An 18,335-nucleotide genomic window follows, 5' to 3' on the forward strand; every position below is an offset into this window, starting at 1 on the left:
AAAAAGAAAAAAGAAAAATCAGTGAAGATGGGATGGAGGTCTAAACTGTCTGAACAGCATAACTATTCCTATTCTTTCTCAGATTCACTTGAGTAAAGTACAAACTTCCAGTTTTTAGCTATTTCAGAATATAGGATGCCACTGCCTGATATGGATAGGTGTGAAACTTCCACATTTCCAATCAGTTCTGCCTGAAACTTTAATAGCAGATAAAGGAGTAAAAGCAGTTTTGCTTGTATGCATGGTTCTCCTCCTCTTCTAAATTATAGAGAAGAAATAGAATCCACTTCAGGAACAACAGCCTGACAGAAAAAAGGGGATAAAAGAGGATGAGGAAATGATTAAGCTGTCCCTAGCACAAGGCTTCCAAACTGCTGTCACATTCAATGTTCTTCTAAGTAGGGCTGTTCTGCAAATCCATTACAGCTGGAGCTGAAACTGGTCTCTTTTGCTTTCCAAACCAAGTTGTTCTACAGTCAGAATCTCCTGAAATAAAATCTGTCAATCTACTAGACTCTCTTCACATGATGACTTAGTAAAGACACTACACATACTGCATCTAAAGGGTAGTAAGAATAACTTTCTTCTAAGCACAGCTTCTGGAAATGTGCACTTAACATAAGACGCAAAGTGCAAGTTCTAAAATAAGATTGTTATCTACGTAGTGGATTCAAAACTCTTAGCCTAACTAATTTCAAATATTCTGAGTTACCAAACTAATAAGAAAGCAACAGAAACTGTCCTAAGTTTCAGACCTAACAACTGCTGCTGAAGCAGCAATTAGAAGCAAATGAGTAGGTAATAGACAATATATCCCTTTTACAACTTCGTCCCACAAATATTTGAAAACACTAAATGCAGAGAAAAAAAAACAACAGTACCATTATAAGACATACTTAGTATTCAGCTGGACTGCTTGACAGAACTCAAATAGGAGTTAAATGTTAAAGATACTCCAAGGAAAAAAATCCCTCAGATGTTCTACTGCATTTCAGATTCTAGCACACACTCAACTGCTGCAGATTTGTTTCACTCAGTCAAGAACAGCAATAGACCTAGCACTGAAAGAAATCAGTCCTGAAAGCTGGAGGAAAAATTCTGACTGTAAACCAAATGTTATTTAATCTTCCCATGACTACTAAAGAAGTATCTTACAAACATTCAGAAGACTGCTTAGGTTATTTTCCCTAGCAGCACGGATTCTGCAGGTAAAGATTACACACCCACTCTGAGATTACATGTACAGAATACAAACTTCTATCACCTTAGAAAGTCCAGAGAACTACAGAATTGTTTTATAGCCATCAGGATTCTTTCTTTTGTAAAAGCTCTGACTTTTCAAAAAAATTCATAACACATACTAAAATTTGATATGCAATTCCAAACCAGTGCCAACACGAGTTTTAGACATTAATTCATGTATCAGACAATAACCTTGGAAAAAAAAGAATCACTTTAAAAGTCAATTAAGAAAAAAGCAAAACTATTTAACACAAGAGAGGGCATATATTCACTCATCAAGTAACATTTCTCCCATCATGTGTCTACGTGCTTTGCCATTATCGTCATCTTAAGTAGCACTTACTCTACTGGGAAACGCACAGTTCTGAGAGTGAACAATGACCAACAGATGCAAAACAGAGGACAACTGAGCGACTTCACCTTTTTGTGGTTCCTCATCAAATCCATTTACATGCTGCTTGATAGGTGGAGCATAGAAGTAGGATTTTTCACGTTCCAAACCAAGTCCTGAAGTCATACACTGAAGCTCTAATACAGCAAGAGGCATCACCTCTCCTCAAAAACCAGTGATACAAGATCCTTATATGCTGCCTGCCAGAAACAAGTTTCCTGAAATTTTCCAAGTAATAATTCAGCATGCACACATGCGCATGAACACAACACCATTTTTGTATCTTAAAACAGCCCCCAGAACAGGAGCTGCTGAAAAATTTCAGCAGCTCTTAGATGCAAGCTGGGAATTCAAGAGAGAGATCCACTGGGCACATCCTTACTCCAACTGGAAAATTATAAAACCAACTCAAGTAATTCTGCAGAGAAGAGTACTACTCTAAGGTTGACAGAAGAATGTTCTTCAAGGTAACTGGACATTACTACAAATAAGACCTGCAACATAATGCCAGAGAGCACTAACATAGAAAGCAGAAAGAAATTCTACTTTCTTTTGGTGTATTGTGTATTCAAACTTAAACTTATTAATTAAAAAAAATCACTTTAAATATCTCCTCTGTCAAAGTTAATTGCAATCACACCTGAAATTCAGAGGTGAACATAATTATAAAGACAGTTTTCCAGAAAATAGAATGTTTCTGCTTATCTTCCAGTAAGACTAAACAGAAAAGGCTAATCTTCAAAACAAAAATATATTCTTAGAAACCAATATAAATCAATTAGTTATGAAGCAATTTGAAGTTTAGAAATGTAAAAAACTATCTTTAATCTACTAACAGTGGGAGTACTAACTGACTTAGGTATTAGGATACGTGTAGAGTTCCATGTATCTGGATTTTGCCATACTTTGTCTGGTGTAAACCTGTTGAATTCCAGCTCTTAGGTCATCCCATATCTGGTCCAGACCAATCTGTTTAAGTCCATGTGGGTTCTGACTCCTATTTGATGACATTTTGTATTTCTTGTAAAGTCTTCCAGTGCAGCAGTCTGAGATCTGGTTATTCCTCCATCAGATTCACAAGTAAAGTAACATTCTAAACTCAGTTGCAATAACTCGGGAGTTCTTTACATACAAAAAGCAATGCTTCCCAGGAAGGTAACCTGCAAAAGGAAAAAAAATATACATTATATGCACTGGCAGTCCAATCAGCTTCATTAATACCAGATGAAAAGACATGAAATTACTGATTTAATTGAAACAATTTTCATTCACAATGATGAGAAATCCATGGCGAGATCTGAAATACCACAGCCAAAGAACATAATTTTATGATTCAGCAATCTGCTACAAGATGCAACCATTTGTGCCTGAATCTGTCCAAAGCTGTGTAAGGATGAAACTGTAGGTACTTTGGTTAACATGACTGAAAACAAAAACCTAATGCTAATAAGAAAACGTAATAGAATTACTCCCAGTAAGAACCTTTCCAAGCAGCAGACACTATCCTACTACAAAGTGTTTCTTCCCTATACAACAGTAAAACTCCAATAATTCACATCAGTTCAGAGTTCTGTGATAACTCATTAACAAATATCCTGATGAATATCTAAGATTAATCAGAAGCTACTAAAATCATTATTTTTCTTCTGTTATCACTGAGCTCTTCCAGACTCAAGATTCTGTTACAAGTAATCTAAAAGTCCAAGGTATTTTGGGGAAGAGAATTTTCATATCTGGTAAATGCATGTTTACACTAATTTCTGGTTAAGTAAATAAACATCCCTTTCTCTTGTATGCTATCTTATGAGTAAGAGAATATGCAGCCAATAACAGGGGGAAGAAAGAAAAAACTAAGTGCAAAAAATAAATATCGGCTGAAATGTAAAAGAAAAAGAAACTAAGAAAATATACTACTCACGTGAGCACTTGAGCACACAAAGTTTGGGAGCTAGTGAAAAGACGGTTACCATTTATTAACCTCATGAAATGACAGAAAGAGTAGGAAAAAGAGTCACTGCGAAAGGACTACTGAGAATATCAAGCAGAAAAGAGTCATTTTTAGAAAAGCCCTTAGAAACATTTTGCAATCTTAACACAGCTCATCCACTGTAGCAACAAAATCAGGAAGATTCCCCAAAGTAACAACAGAGGTAATACAATTAAAACATTAACCCACAAATAGCAAAGCTGTAATGAATCAAGACCAACCTACACCACTGTCCATTACTGAAATACCATAATATTCAAAACACAGTGAAACATCATATGCTTATTCTTCATCATCCTTCTATGAACAAGAAAAATATAGTCTTATGATGAACCTGTCCTATAATGGAGCCTATGGGACAAGGGTCACAGGAACCCTTCCAAAATTTCAAGGATAGTATATTCTAAGGCTAGATTAATCATATTATTTCTCTGTGATCTTTGAGCAGTGGAAAATACATTCCTTCAGGACCTACAATATTTCATAGGTGCTTTGCCACAGACATATCTGGATTGCTACATGTTCCACTCCATATTTCACTCTGTGTTCAAGATTGAGCATCTTATTATCAAAAATAAGTCCTACATATAAATTTGTGGGGGGGATTTTATCTTCCCCCTTCTCTCCCTTGACCCTTAAAAATAGCTAATATTGAGACATCTGTTCACCTTTTTTCAGCCAAAAACTCGTCAGCCTCATTACAATAACATGAAAGTTACCATTCTTGATAGTCCTTTACCATCCATCACCTTTAAGCATTTAAATCTCAAGCTTTGAGTAAAAAAACACTGAGAAACATTTTCATTATGTTGATCTAAACAAAAAGTACTGTCTCATTTCAGTCATGGACACAAACTACTTTTGTACCTTTTCTTTTTACAAGAGCAGCAACTTATTGGAACATTAGGCAGAAAAAGAAGATTTTAATATATCTTATAAAATGTACACTTACATTTTAACTTTGCCATTCTGCATTTCTATAATTACAGCAAACTGGTTATTAAGAACACATAGGAATGATATACCACCATGATGAAGTGTAATGTAGATCATTTCTTGTTTGTGTTTCACTTCTTCAATTTCTGGACGTGGAACTTGTTACAGTACCAATGATGGTGGAGTCCCACAACTCAGAAGAAAAGAACAAAGATCCACTAATGGCCACTCGCCTTTACTGCCAGGAACAGATTGGGCAGGTAATGCACAATTATAGTCATACACACCTATGGTCATGGACTATGATCCTAGATTAGCATTGCAATACAAAGTAAGAAAATTCATTCTATGTTTATAAATCAAGAGAGAAGAAACTTTCTGGTTCCTTTATTACTTGAACGATCCATATAAGCAAGAGAAAACCTGGTTAAGAAACTACAAGCCTAATATTACAATAGTATCTCTAAGGAGTAACTGATTATTACTCTTTTATTAACCTGTAAAAAGCAAGCAGCCTTGCATTAGGATATATTTTAGTAAATATTTTGGGGTAACAAATACAAAATACTTTATGCCATACAGAAGTTCTCAACAAAAGAACAACCCTGTAACTAGCTGGAAAAAAAGCACAGTAACTGGAACTAAGCTTATAATAATTTACAAGTGGGACAAGGTCCAAAGCTAATGTCCCTTCCCAGGCAGACTGCAACAGCCAGTGCTCTTACTCAAATGTCTCTCTAGGTGCCAGTAAGAGCCAACCACTCCTCCAAGTAAGCCCGCAGTCACTAGCTGCCTAACAGAGGTGGAGTTTTCCCCTGTACGATAATAACAATATTTAACTTCCTTCCCTAATTAAGACTCTCCTAATTGTGTATGTACCCCAGTGCATCTACAAACACCACCTTTACCACAGTTTTTTTGAAATCAAAGCGTTCCTCGTTCACATCATAACTTATTTCCCCTGCTATCCTTCTAAAGTTACCCTCTTTTTTTATATCAGGATGTGGCCATTACAAAAAAAGCCACGAGAAAGAACATAATTTTGATTTGTTTCACACAGATATGAAATTTATTTTTCATGCCCTCCCCTTTTTAGAAATATCTTTTTACAAGCAATAATTTGCACTACAATACTTGGATTTGACTACATTACCTGACTATCCCTTGGCTGATTTCCAATTTGAATTTTGCAACTAAATGCATCAATACAGAATCATAATAGCATCATATTACTAATTTCCTAGACTAAAGAAATTGCTTTTTTTCCCTACTGTGTTAACTAATAACTAACTGGAAAAAGCCAACAGATCAATAAAGCTATAAAGTACTTTTTTTTGTACATTTATTCATGTGCAGCAAAACAGAAAGAGAATTTAGTATATTAACTTCAGAGGAGTAAAAAGTGACTAGTATCACTACATAAGACTAATTACAAAAGTAAGCTTATGAAAGCAGCCTTTTGTACTGAGCTGCTAAACTAAGATATGATGTTAGACTGTAGAAAGGGGAGGGAGAAAAGAGGCTTTGTCACTGAGCACAGTTATTATTATACACAAGCACCCAGTAAAAATATGAAGCTCTATTCCATATGCCAAGTTTAAGTGTAATTTTCAGAATGATTTTATGACTCAAGCACAGAAAGCCTCTCCTAGACGTACAATTCTGGAAGGTCAAATCTGGTCCACAGTAGTTACTTTGCATCTCTTTACCTGAGGTCCTGACCGCTAAGCTTCTAAAAAGAGAGAAAGAAAAATAAAAAATCTACAGCAATATTTCTGTGAATTCTCTGGTAAGCTACACAGAGATTTAAGCTCTTAGAGCTGACTATGACAAGATGACATTGCGTGGACTATCTGAAATCATACAATACTCTGATTTTGCTGATGTTTTCAATGTTTTAGAAAACACACAAAAAATCCACTGGTGTGATCCTCATTGCTTTTGATGTTAGAAAATATCGATGTGCAGAATGTATAGGGACTATAGAAAAAATTAGTACTAGAATTTAAAAGTCCCTACGTGCAACTGCCAAGAGCACAGCGTCCACCCTAGAATCATAAGCTGCTATGGGTGAATTAAAAGCTCAGCATTAAGCTGTAATCTTTACATTAGCGAATTATTCACCTTGTAAGCATTGTTAGTAGGAGTATGTACAAGTGAGTCTTGCTGACGGTCACCATGCTTCCTCCCACAAAGCTTCACGAACAGGACTACCTGCCCAAGTTACAACATCTGCTCTGTAGCTTTGGACCAAAGAAACCAGAGTGCACTATCTCTTCAGGACCAACTATAATTAACAACAAAATAATTACTTCTGTGCTTTCCAATTGATATATATACAATTCCATGGAGAAGTATGGCAATATCGCATCTGAATTCTTTTTCAATACCATCCCGTTTCTTACCTTGCTTTCAAGCACCAAAATCAAAACACCTGCAAACAAACTTGTCATTTCTGTTCATACCAATGTCAAAAGCAAGTAATATTCCTGCCAAAACTTCAGAACTACATCCTTGAAGGACAAAGAGAAGTGCTATTCCCCTCCCTTTCATGACTTGTTGGGAAACAAACAAAAAAAACCCAAGAACTCATTTGCAAGGGAACAGAGCTCACTTGATAATAAGGTTGAATGTTGAATAAGGTCTACAAGAAAATCTCTGAAAATTAACTTTTTCATCTAAGAATCATAATAAAACCCACTGAATTTACAGCACCTAAAGCCAGTCTTACTACAACACCTCTCTGCCTCACAGCTCCAAGGCCTATGCACCCATTGTTCTCCCACAACCATTTATTTCCAAACTATCAGTTTAAAGATAGTTTACTTAACTTCCAAAGCTATCTGTAGTTATTTATACTGTTAGTTATTAGCTTCTTGACCCCAGTAAGAACTTGCAGCTCCGGGATAAGGTTTTCCATCTGATCCAAAAGTCTAAACAGCATTTTTTAGAGAAACAGTAGAGATGCATAGGACCATAAATGACTTAGTCATTTCCACATATTTTATCCCTCGTCTGATTTCAAACATAAGAAGGAAAACATTCTTGCCACTCCTAACAGCATGAGGTAAGGTGACCAGATTTCATCATGGTAAAAACAAACACATTGTGGAAAAGAAGCAAGTTTCACTAATAATCTATTATACAACAAAATTAAATTAAAAAAAAAAAAAAGAAAAAAACTCACAAGACCTTCAATGCTGGTTTCCAAAATTTACGTGTGTGTATTAAAAGTCAGAATTTTACCTTCTGTACATTGGCTCAAATCCATTTACTACTTCTAAAACTGAATGAAAGTTTCCCAGGAACAAAAATATAGTAGCAGTTCATTTGGACAGCGGCTGCAGTTCTTGTCTTCAGTAAAAATTTGTGCACTGACCACACTGAACAACCACTATAAGCAAAATAGTAACCTTCTGTGCTCAAAGGATAAAGCATAATAAATGACTTTTGAAGCCAAAGATCAAACAAAAGGGATAAGTTTAATACAGTCACACATTTAAAATGCAAGATGAAATTCCTCTTGCCAAATTCTTTCATCCCCCTTTTTCCAGCTCGACTTTTCTAGCTAATCTTATCCCGATCTCCTGTTGCTATGTTTCAGCAACAGTCTGTTCTAGTAATTCAATAGATGCTCTTGTATCCAGCTAACAGCAACCCTTGAGAAGGTTCCCAAACAATTTTACTCCCCCAAAGTCTCTGCTACCTCTACACTGAGTCAAGGCAACTATTAAGGTTATTTACCTAAGATACACAATATGGATCAAACCAACTCCCTACTAAACAAGTATACAAGAAGTATTTTCACAAAATTAAATCAGGAGCACATTAAACATTATCTTTGGTCTAACGCAATTTTTTTGTTTGTTCTTAAACTTATTTAAAAAAAATTTAATATATTGGATGCTGGTTTCCACTCCAGCTCCAATATATTTCAGAATTACTGTAGTTGAAATGACCCTAAAGTATTACCACATCAAAATATCTGGCAAATTTTTGTCTTGCAATAGGTCTCCAAGGGCATGTCTGTTACTTTGCACCAAGCCTAACACTGAAAACATACCAAAAAAAAAAAAAAAAAAAAAAAAAAAACCAAATCCCTCTCACAGTCAAAGAAGTCAATTTACTTTTCATATAGCCTTTCTTACCAAAGATCGGCAGCTCCATAGATATGATACTGAAAATATTCCATCCTACAAATCATACTCAGGGCTCTTCTTGAAGTCATGTAAACAAACACACACCTTTTGAAAGCATATGTAAATGCAAAGTGAAGAGATGAAAACACCATACCTTCACTGCTCATTAGCCTGTAAAACTGTAAGACACAATCTATATATTTAATCAGATATAAGCATTAGCATGGGGGGGGGGAAATCTTAGAAATTTTCATATGGAAATATCCTCTGCAAAATGAAGCACTTCCTCGCCTTTAAAATGTAAGTAAGTTATTTTTTGGATTTTTTTTTCAGGTTAGCAAATGTTTCTCTGAAATCCTAAAGGACACGGCCTCTGTTCCAGCACACTTCGATTTGACATAGTGGGAAGAGGCAGGAGAAATTATTTTATTTTTCCCTACAGTCACTTGCATTCATAATTTAGGACTTTGAGGATACTTTATATATGCATGTTCCTGCAAATTAATTAATTTGTTTAGCTGACTTCCTGAGGTTACCATTATGAGGTCAAAACTATAACGTAACACAGATTAGTTAAAGTTGAGCTGAAACCATGGTCCTGCACACAACATTTTACAGCACTGACATTTCTGTCCAGAAGTATTTCAGGTCACTAAATACAGAGTATAAACTAGGCAGATGCATATCAAATGACCCAATCCTTATATCAAGACTACGATCAATCCTTATATCAGGACTAGGATTATGTCCTTGACACTTTACACCCTACATTTGCATCATTAAAAAAATCTGGAGACTGTCTACAGCAAACATTTCCATTGTGCCCCAGCAAAATGAAGCCACAACTACTGTGAAAAACAACTATTCCAAAATTCATATCAACATTAGAAGAGAAATATTAGAATATACTTCTTCCCTTCTTTCAACTATAGCACAGATGTTCAAGAGATAAGTTACACAAATTACAGTGTTCAGTTCTCCTGTACTATTAGAAAATACTGAGTTAGATGTAGTGTGAAAAGCTTCAGCTTATCTTATTTTCTGAAGAGTTAAATTCAGCACAGTCCATTATGAGAAAAACAGACATATACATGCATATATTCCTTCCTTCCTTCCGAAAGTTGCCTTTGGATGGGAAATCATGTTGCATGGCATGTTCTTTTTAAAAGTAGTTTAGAACAGAAGTGAGTAGGTTTGATTTGCCAGCAGTTTAATACCAAGTTGTACAAATTTGGTATGAAGGTTGAACAGTGGCTGATTTACTCCCCTGACAATGCCTTCATTCAGAGCTTCAGGATTTTAGTGTTCTTCTCCTACCTCCTTTCCTTTCTACAGGTTACAGCTCTGATCAATAATATCTAAAGCTGTATAAAGAATACACCCCTACATTACTTCACACACCAGCGACACAGTTGCCAGCTGAAAAAAAAAGAAAAACAAAACCCTGAATGTGTTCTTCACAACCAGAAAGACAAGATAGTCACCTTTATTTTCAAATTTAAACACAATAAATGAACGTAATTTCAAATTGTAGTTTTTAGACTATTTACTTAAATTATACATTATCATGATCTAACTAACACGGTTTTAATTTGTATGCCCAATTACAAAGACTTTTCCAAGACGTAACTGAGTGTTCCTCAGAAGAGCACCCAGTAAGTATGAGCATGCCTCTTCTCCACATTTCTTTCTGCATACTCTTCTATTAATTCTTTAACATTCTTTCATTATTTCTTGGTTTCAGCCTTACCCTTGCTTTTCTTAAGCAACAAAAGATCCTGCAGCCTGTGACAGAGATGTCATTACAGTAATGCAATAACTAATATAAAACAACAAAAGCATGTAGATACTGCCTAATACATGGAGGCTAGTTTTAGACTAGGCAAGGTTTACTAATGTCTCTCTCTATACAAGCAAACAATCCTTTCTGCACACACAGCTGAAGTAAAATCTATCAGTATAAACAATCTTGCTAACAAATAAATAAAGGTACTGTGACTGCATCAACCCTAATGCCTTCGTCTGTGCAGAAATACTGTAAGAAACCACATCCTTAACATTAATAAACTGGTAAAGCTTTTTTAGTTTGGCCATCTTACAGGAGTTTGGGTTTTTTTCGCCATACAAGTAATCCATGTACCAAATATTTAGACCTACTCTTAAACAGAACGTGTCCTTTCTAACCTGGGGGCTCAGGTCTTCCAACACTACACACAGGATACAAACCCTGCAATGCTTTTTAACTGAGCCTGCAGTGATAAGCTTTGTACTGCTTAAAAGACTGATAGTGCTCAGCTCCTACATCTTGAAAAACAGAATGCAGCAGCCTTGGGAGAGAGCAACATCATGTGCAGAGAAAAATCAAGTCAAGGAATGAGCAGACTAAAGAGAAGGAAGAAAAGTTTAGGCAGACTCAAAGGATGACATGGATCAAAATGTGTTTCTTGAATCAGCCAAGGAGGTACAGAAAAGAAAGGTGAGGGAAAACAGATCAAGAAAATGCATTGCTAGATATCCAACCTGTCAAGCAGAAGACAGAAAAATACACTTTGTCTTGCCTATAAAACAAAAACAGGAGGCAGTGGGGAGTCACATCAAATGTAGTCTAGCAAGAACAAACACCAAAGACTGGGAACTCTGAGGTGTCTTGGGCCAGTTCAGAGACCCTGCTGATCCCAGGAGGAAAATTCTTACAGATAACTGATTTCCTAAAAGCTCTCAGCAGCTATTAAAACATTATCTGAAACTAATTTAATAATCTGAAACACTGAGATCTGACTGATCTCTACCAAGAATACCCTAGTGCAGTCTGACAATCCACTTCAGTCACCATATAACGTGCAAAGCAATCTCAAGCAAAACTCTCAGGACAAGTCTCTAAATCCTGACACAAAACCCTCTCAATTATAACAAAACTTAGCACATCACACCTTATAACTTCATACTGACCTGCTGGAGACAAACAGGAATTTTTACCTGCAATAATGTTTGCATACCAAGTTTTCACTTCACTCTTGGAAAGTGGTGATCGTTATCAGTACCTTAAAAAAGTACTAATGTTAACCAGTGCCATTCAATTTTGGCTGGAATCTCTTCCCAGAGGCTTACTAATTTTATAACTTCTTCCATCTTGTTACTTGTGCAAGGGCTCAACTGATCAAGGCAATGCAGTTTGCCACTTCAGTTTATAAATAAAGATAACAGTCACACTGATTTGTCTTGCAAGCAGTCTGAAGTTTCTAGATGTCCAAATATATCACAAGAGTATGGCTTAAATACTGAAGTGCTTCCTCCTTATTTGTCTTCGTACTAATGTTTTATTCAGGAGTGACAGGCCAACTAGCAGATAGTTACAACAGTTCATAATAACAAGGAGTACTGCATTTTGAAAAAGTTTATTTTCAGGAATGTTGCGATTACTTGCATTCATTTCCTGCAAATAGCAAAATCACTACACTGAGAAAGCTGCCCCTCTTACACTTGATTTTTAAAAAGTGTGGTTCTACATTTGACTATTTTCTAACTGTAAGTCTATGTTAAGCTCACCCATACATCAGTTAGCGATGTGACTTCCTAGTATGGTCTAGTGCTGTGACACTTTTAGCAACAAACAGTACTGCTCCTAAATATTCCATCTTTGGTGCCTAAATATTGACAAAGTATACCCACACACTTCCAGAACCAACAAGAAAACAATGAGAACTTTCTCATTAAAGCCTGAAAAAGTATTCATGGATGATTTTTCTTGTTTAACTCAAATATCAACTCTAACAAACAAATTTAACCTTCTCATAGCAAAGAATTTATACCTCATAAAACATTTGTCCCACATAAGATTCAGCAAATTTTTAATTAGTTCTGTCCTACAACAATTGCAACAGGCACATTTGGTACAGAAGTGAAACAGTTTAACTTAATTTTGTAAAGGTTAAACTGATGCAAATCCCTAACAGCCACATTTAAATCCTGCTTCTTGTTGAGTTAGCTTGCGTTGCTGAAGTTACAAAGCTACACCTGCATTAGAATCTAGCCAAATCAGTTTTAATGAATTTACTTTAGCACATACCTTTTGGTGTTACACTATTCCTATTACTGATGGGATTCCAGCAAAGGCACCCTTTCAAAGAAAACAAAACTTGGAAAAATACCTGCAGTAAGAGAACACAGACTGTCCTCTTAAGCAAATGCATAAATTTAAAAAACCTGAGCATTTCAAACTATATAGTGAAAAATTTCTCCCTGGGCTACCAGCAAGCAAGCAGAAGGTTTTCCTGCAACATTACTACCATAGAAAGTGAGGCTGCAAGTAAGGCTAGCATCTAACATAAAACAAGCACACCCCCCCTTCCCCCAATTCAGTCATTTGAATTTGTATTTGAAAAAATACAAGCAAGAAATTTCTGAGTTCAGCTATGGCTGAAATTGTATTCCTAATGACCCAATTTTTTCATCTTCCTGCTTTACATTTAAATGGAATCCTCGCATTAACTTTGGTCTATTTTGTACACTAACAAATCGCATACACCTGGGCCCCAGTAGCAAAACCACCAGCCGCTCCATGGAAAGGGGAAAAGAAAAGCACCTCTATGTCTCTCAAAAATCAGGATAGTATCAGAACTGAGAGTGCCCACACTGACTGCAAAATTTTTAATAATCACCTTCCTGCGTGTGAATGAAAAATTTCAGTTTCTCATTTGCAGTAACACCAAGTTTTTGGTGTGCAGCAACATTAACTAGAGCAAAACTAATGAAATGAAGGATAAGGAGCATTTTCTATCACCCTTGAGTATTTCTAATTTAATAAAAAACAGAAGTCAAGGGTACTGAACTATGACTGGCATCTACTGCATGACTAGGAGGACATTAGAAAGAAAATGTGTGATCCTTTAGTTTTAGTATTGATTTAAAGCAATGCCTCATGCCTGTTAGCACAATCTGTAGTAGCAGACCTTCTGACTCCAAAACCAGAATAACCAAAGGGAAAGAAAAGGAGATGAGATTAATTTTTTCTGAGTTTTTGAAAGAGCACCACATAAAAATTGTACTGTTTATTCAAGGTAGGACAATCTTGAGAACAAAATACCAAGAGATCCCAAACCTGACACTAACTGCCGTATGATTCTGTGCCACAGTTTTCTGAAGCGCAAAATGGAATTAGTATTTTCTCATCTTCACAGTAGCTTTCATTCATTTTTGTATTTTTTTTAAGGTTCTCAGATGAAGAGTGGCTTCAAAAGTGTTAATTTAGATAGAGTGAAATATTAGGTTTATTTTAAAAAAGACATTTTATTTTGACTTACATCATTTATAAGAAGAGGTGATTTAGCAACGTGAAGCAGTTCACCATTGTGACATCAGGGGTTTTGTGGATAAAAAGAAAATCGTCAGAAAACAACCCACCAAGACACAGATTATTTCCTAAAAACAGTATTTTTCCCCACCAGCAGCACTGCAACTATTTCATGATTAAATCTTGTATAACCACTCATGCTGGATAATACAAAGAATGTTTAAATCTAACAATGTTCTATCTCTGTAATTATGTTAAAGCAAGCCTACAAGTTACAGCACTAAAGCAGTGCACATCAGCTCCAGAAAATCTTACTATGTGTCATTTAGTCATGTGTACAGGAGGTCTGAACTGCATTGTGGTACAACCACCAGCAGCCAACTGATAGTAGGCCTTTCACTGAAAGAGCTACATCTCTTATAATAAAATAGCAAGTTACTTAAAGAAGAATCCAAAAGTAGACAAGCTCAAGAGCTCTCTAAAATTTTCCAACCATTCATTTTTCTTGATCTTCTCACTTCTTTAAGAAGTGAGAACTTTCAGTAAGAAGAGGAACTGAATGGTCTCCACAACAAATTTAAAAAATACTTTAATTTTGCACCATGTATAGGCTACAACTTTTAACTAGACCTCTAAATGTTGGTTCCAATCACTAGTTGCTTACATGGAGTTTATCTCGAAACTAAACAGCACATATGAGCTCACCCTTGCCAAAACCCAATGCTGCCACGTAAGTTGTCAGTTTAAAACAAGTTCACACATTCCTAAAGTGCCCACAGGACTTCCAAGATCAAGGGGGTTTTTGTTTGTTTTGTCTTGTTTTTAAGTAATTTGCACTGTTCTTTCCTCCAAGCCCTGTAGAGCAGGAAAGCAGATGACCATATTGACCTACACACTGCTGGTACTGCCTGCGCATATCCTCCTGGCATGCCCACCGACGTGTGACCCCTGCCCAGCTTTCCCTCTCAAGGTTAGACAGTACATTACATACAGAAGCATCACCACGACAGCAAACCAGCAGCACCAATCCAACCAAATAACACTTCCATCTGATTTTGCCTTCAGCAAGTTAGAAAATCCTGGCTAAAAAGTGTAGTACGAATGACATAGGTATCCACCTGTAACACACAGAAAACCTCTTACTAGAACAACCTGCTCATGTCACATTCACAATGTGTATTGTTCACGTTGACAGTGGTGTAACTACAAGTGAGACTTCTTTTAAGCTGCTTCATCCACTGGGAAAAAATAAATAAATAACTAAGTAAACAGTCTCAGTGCCAAAAAAGAAGACTCCAGTTATACCCCATTCACCTCACCACTGACGCCCAGGATGTGACTCATCATTAAGCTGGGTCTTGCTGAAGTGTGAAGTTAGTTTTGTGTGACTACACTTGAGAAACATAACCGATGAACAGCAGCATTCAGAAATGCTGACATCTAAGTTGTAAGAAAACACTTAAGCTCCATATCTGATGTAACAACTTTCTCAAAGGACCCAATGTTATATTCATAACAATATAGCTAGGATGTAAGACTTTAAGCTAATAATGAGAATATGCTGAAATCAAAAAAGCCACCCTCAAATCAGTTTCCAAATAAGGGTGCGCATCAATTGAGCTTAAATTAATTTAAATTATAAAATTAAAATGATTCAATTTTCTCATGCTGGCAGACTAAGTAACAGGCTCAAGCTATAAGGCAGGTTTAAACCAGTGTAGAAAGGATAAAGGTGGAAGCAGAATCACTTAGTTAAATCAGCACAACTGTTCTGTCAACAGAGTAGTGGCACATGTGTGCCTTATTCAGATGCCTAAACTAAGAAACTGTTCCCCATATGACCCCTTGATAGGCAATGAAAAAAGACTCCTGTAGAGGAGCGATTCAGACTAGAAACCTAACTCAGCAGCTCTGAGGTGTCCTCCAGTTACTTTCTCAACAAGGAAAAAACAGATCCTACTGTGAATAAGCTGTTAACATTAGACACTTAAGTAAGGTGTATAAATTACTCTGAAAATCTGAATCTGTTCCCCACATCTCCAGGGGACAGCTATGTCCAGTGTTTAAACAGGACCTCAAATACGTCATGGTGATATGATTATAAAATGCAATCAATGTTAACAACTAAAGCAATTAAGAAAGATGTAAAATGGAAAGTTGGGCAACCTAATACTGAGAAACAAGAGAAATGACAAAGCAGAAGGAAGACTATTTTCCAGTAGAGTCACTAGCAGAGACACAAGCAAAGCGCCAGTGCACCACAGACTCCCAGCCATCAATACTCAACATCGCAGCAGTTTACTGCGAGCATTTCCTGAGGAAAAACTATGCATCATGCTACTAGTGAGGCCTCTTACTACTTCCCTAAAGAGAAACCATCCCAAACATACTTTATCTCAACTGAAGCACCAATTCACAATACAGTGTTAGAAACAATGTTTGGCACTAATTTAAGTTACACAACCACTAGAAATTTCTTGTCCCCACGCACCACTCCCCTTGGTCCTACCAAAAGGTTTTCCCAGAGAGTTGGTTCTTCTAGACTAGCACCAGGCTGTGTGCATGTGCGTTGCTGGAGGAAGTGGGTAGAGCATGTCAGTATATACAAATGTATATACTGGGGGAAAGATTGCTGAGGAGTCAGTAATAAACAAAGAAAATAAGGTAAAACAGGTTACTTTTTTTTGTGTGTGTGTCCTCCTAGTATCGACTAACAAATATACAGATAATCGAGGGTTAAGTTCCTTTCTCCTCAAAAGCACAGCTGGAGAATTTAAATACAAAGTGGGGAGACAGCACTGGAGTCTACGGAGGAAAGGAGTATGTCAAAAGGAAAGAGCATTAGGTGAGATCACAAGGAAGGCTTTAATGACAGGAAAATAAGATCAGAAGGGCAAAGAATCACAGTGAAGGAAATAGTTACTGGGAGGAAGAAAGCTGAAAGAGGAAAGATAATCAGGGAATAATGATGATGAAAGAATATAACTTGAAGGAGAGACAAGAAGGATGGGAAGAGATCCCAGGGGAGACACAGTTAGCTTCCAGTGGCAGGCAAAGTTACCGGGGAACTGACGAGTTGACTACTTGTACGACCTAAACCTGCAGGACTAGTCACCTGGATGGAAGCAATAGATAAATAAACAGAGAAAGAGCTATGGGGGGGGGGGGGCACCGAAAGAGCAGGGGGCAACCAGGGGGAGGCCCGGAGCCCGGTCCTCGGCAGCGGCAGACACCGGGGGAAGGTGACAGGGGCGACATGCGGGACACGGCCCTGAGGAGCCACGGCGGGGGGAGGGATTTAACCAGGCGCAGCTGCAACAGCCCCCAGCCGGGGCAGCGGGGACACGCCGGGGCGACAGGCGGCGGCGGGCAGGGGGGCAAGATGTGGGAGCCCTCCGCGGCGGGGCGCGGGCGGCAAGGCGGAAGGGGGCCGCGGCGGGCGAAGTATTTCCAGTGCGTAGCTAGCGGCCTCCGCGCCCCGGCCCGGCCCGCCGCACCGCCAGGGCCGGGATCGCGGCGCCGCCGGGGCCGGGCTCCGCCGCCCGCCTGGCCCCGCCGAGAAGAAAGGCGCCCGGGCGGGCGGCCAGGCCAGGCCGGGCCGGGCCGCCCCCCTGCCCCCCGCCGCGACGTGACTCAGTGCCGGGCCCCGGCCCCGGCCTGGGCCCCGCCGCGGCCTCCCGGCGGCCCCCCGGCCCGGCCCGGCCCGGCCCGGCCCGGCCCGGCCCCGCGGCGGCGCCGGCCCTGGCTGCGACACAACGCCGCGGCCTCCCCGCACTCACCAGCATCGCGCGTCCCGCAGAGTCAGGCCGCGTCCGCCCGCCCCTTCCGCCTCCGCCGGGCCCGGATCTGCCGCCGCCACCTCCCTCCAGCGCGGCCTCCAGCGCGCCCAGGCGCCGCCCCTCGCCGCGCCGCCTGCCCTCGGCCCGGCCCCGCGAGCGGCGGACGCGGCTCCTCTCAGTCCCGCGAGGTGCCCCGGGCCCGCGCGGCCTCCCTCTTTCTGCCCCCGGCACAAGGAGGCTTGGGGAGGGCCGGAGGGGGCTGCAGCCCGGCCCCGTCGCCGCGCCCGGGGCCTGCTGGCCGCGCCGGGGGGCTCTGGGCTGCCCGGCCCGGCCCGGGGGCTCCTGTGCAGGAGGGCAGGCAGGCGCCCTGGCGCCGTGCGGCCCCTCAGCGATCACCCGCCGTCCCCCCCTACCCCAAAGGCCGCCCAGGCCCCGGGGCGCGAGGGATCCCGCCGTCCCCCCACAAAGGCCGCCCGGTGTCTGGAGAGCTAATCAAATGCTCAACGCTTCAGGATGATACAATTTAAAGTGCTAAAACGCATCCATCCAGGGCTAAGTTACAGGTGCTTTT

At 39.3% G+C, this 18,335-nt stretch overlaps 1 protein-coding gene across 1 annotated transcript in view; it reads right to left on the reverse strand.

Annotated features, from left to right (window-relative positions):
* Positions 1-17,822, reverse strand: part of CUL1 (cullin 1) — a 54,049-nt gene extending 36,227 nt beyond the window's left edge. Inside the window, exons 1-2 of the mRNA XM_067291200.1 lie at positions 17,765-17,822; positions 2,505-2,793 (exon numbers count right to left, since the gene is read on the reverse strand). Of these exons, the coding sequence (XP_067147301.1) occupies positions 2,505-2,644 (140 nt within the window). The 5' untranslated portion in view covers positions 2,645-2,793; positions 17,765-17,822. The remainder of the gene's footprint in view (positions 1-2,504; positions 2,794-17,764) is intronic.
* Positions 17,823-18,335: the final 513 nt, after the last annotated feature.

Source organism: Apteryx mantelli, chromosome 2, assembly GCF_036417845.1.
Source record: "Apteryx mantelli isolate bAptMan1 chromosome 2, bAptMan1.hap1, whole genome shotgun sequence".
In the NCBI taxonomy this organism is placed as follows: domain Eukaryota; kingdom Metazoa; phylum Chordata; class Aves; order Apterygiformes; family Apterygidae; genus Apteryx; species Apteryx mantelli.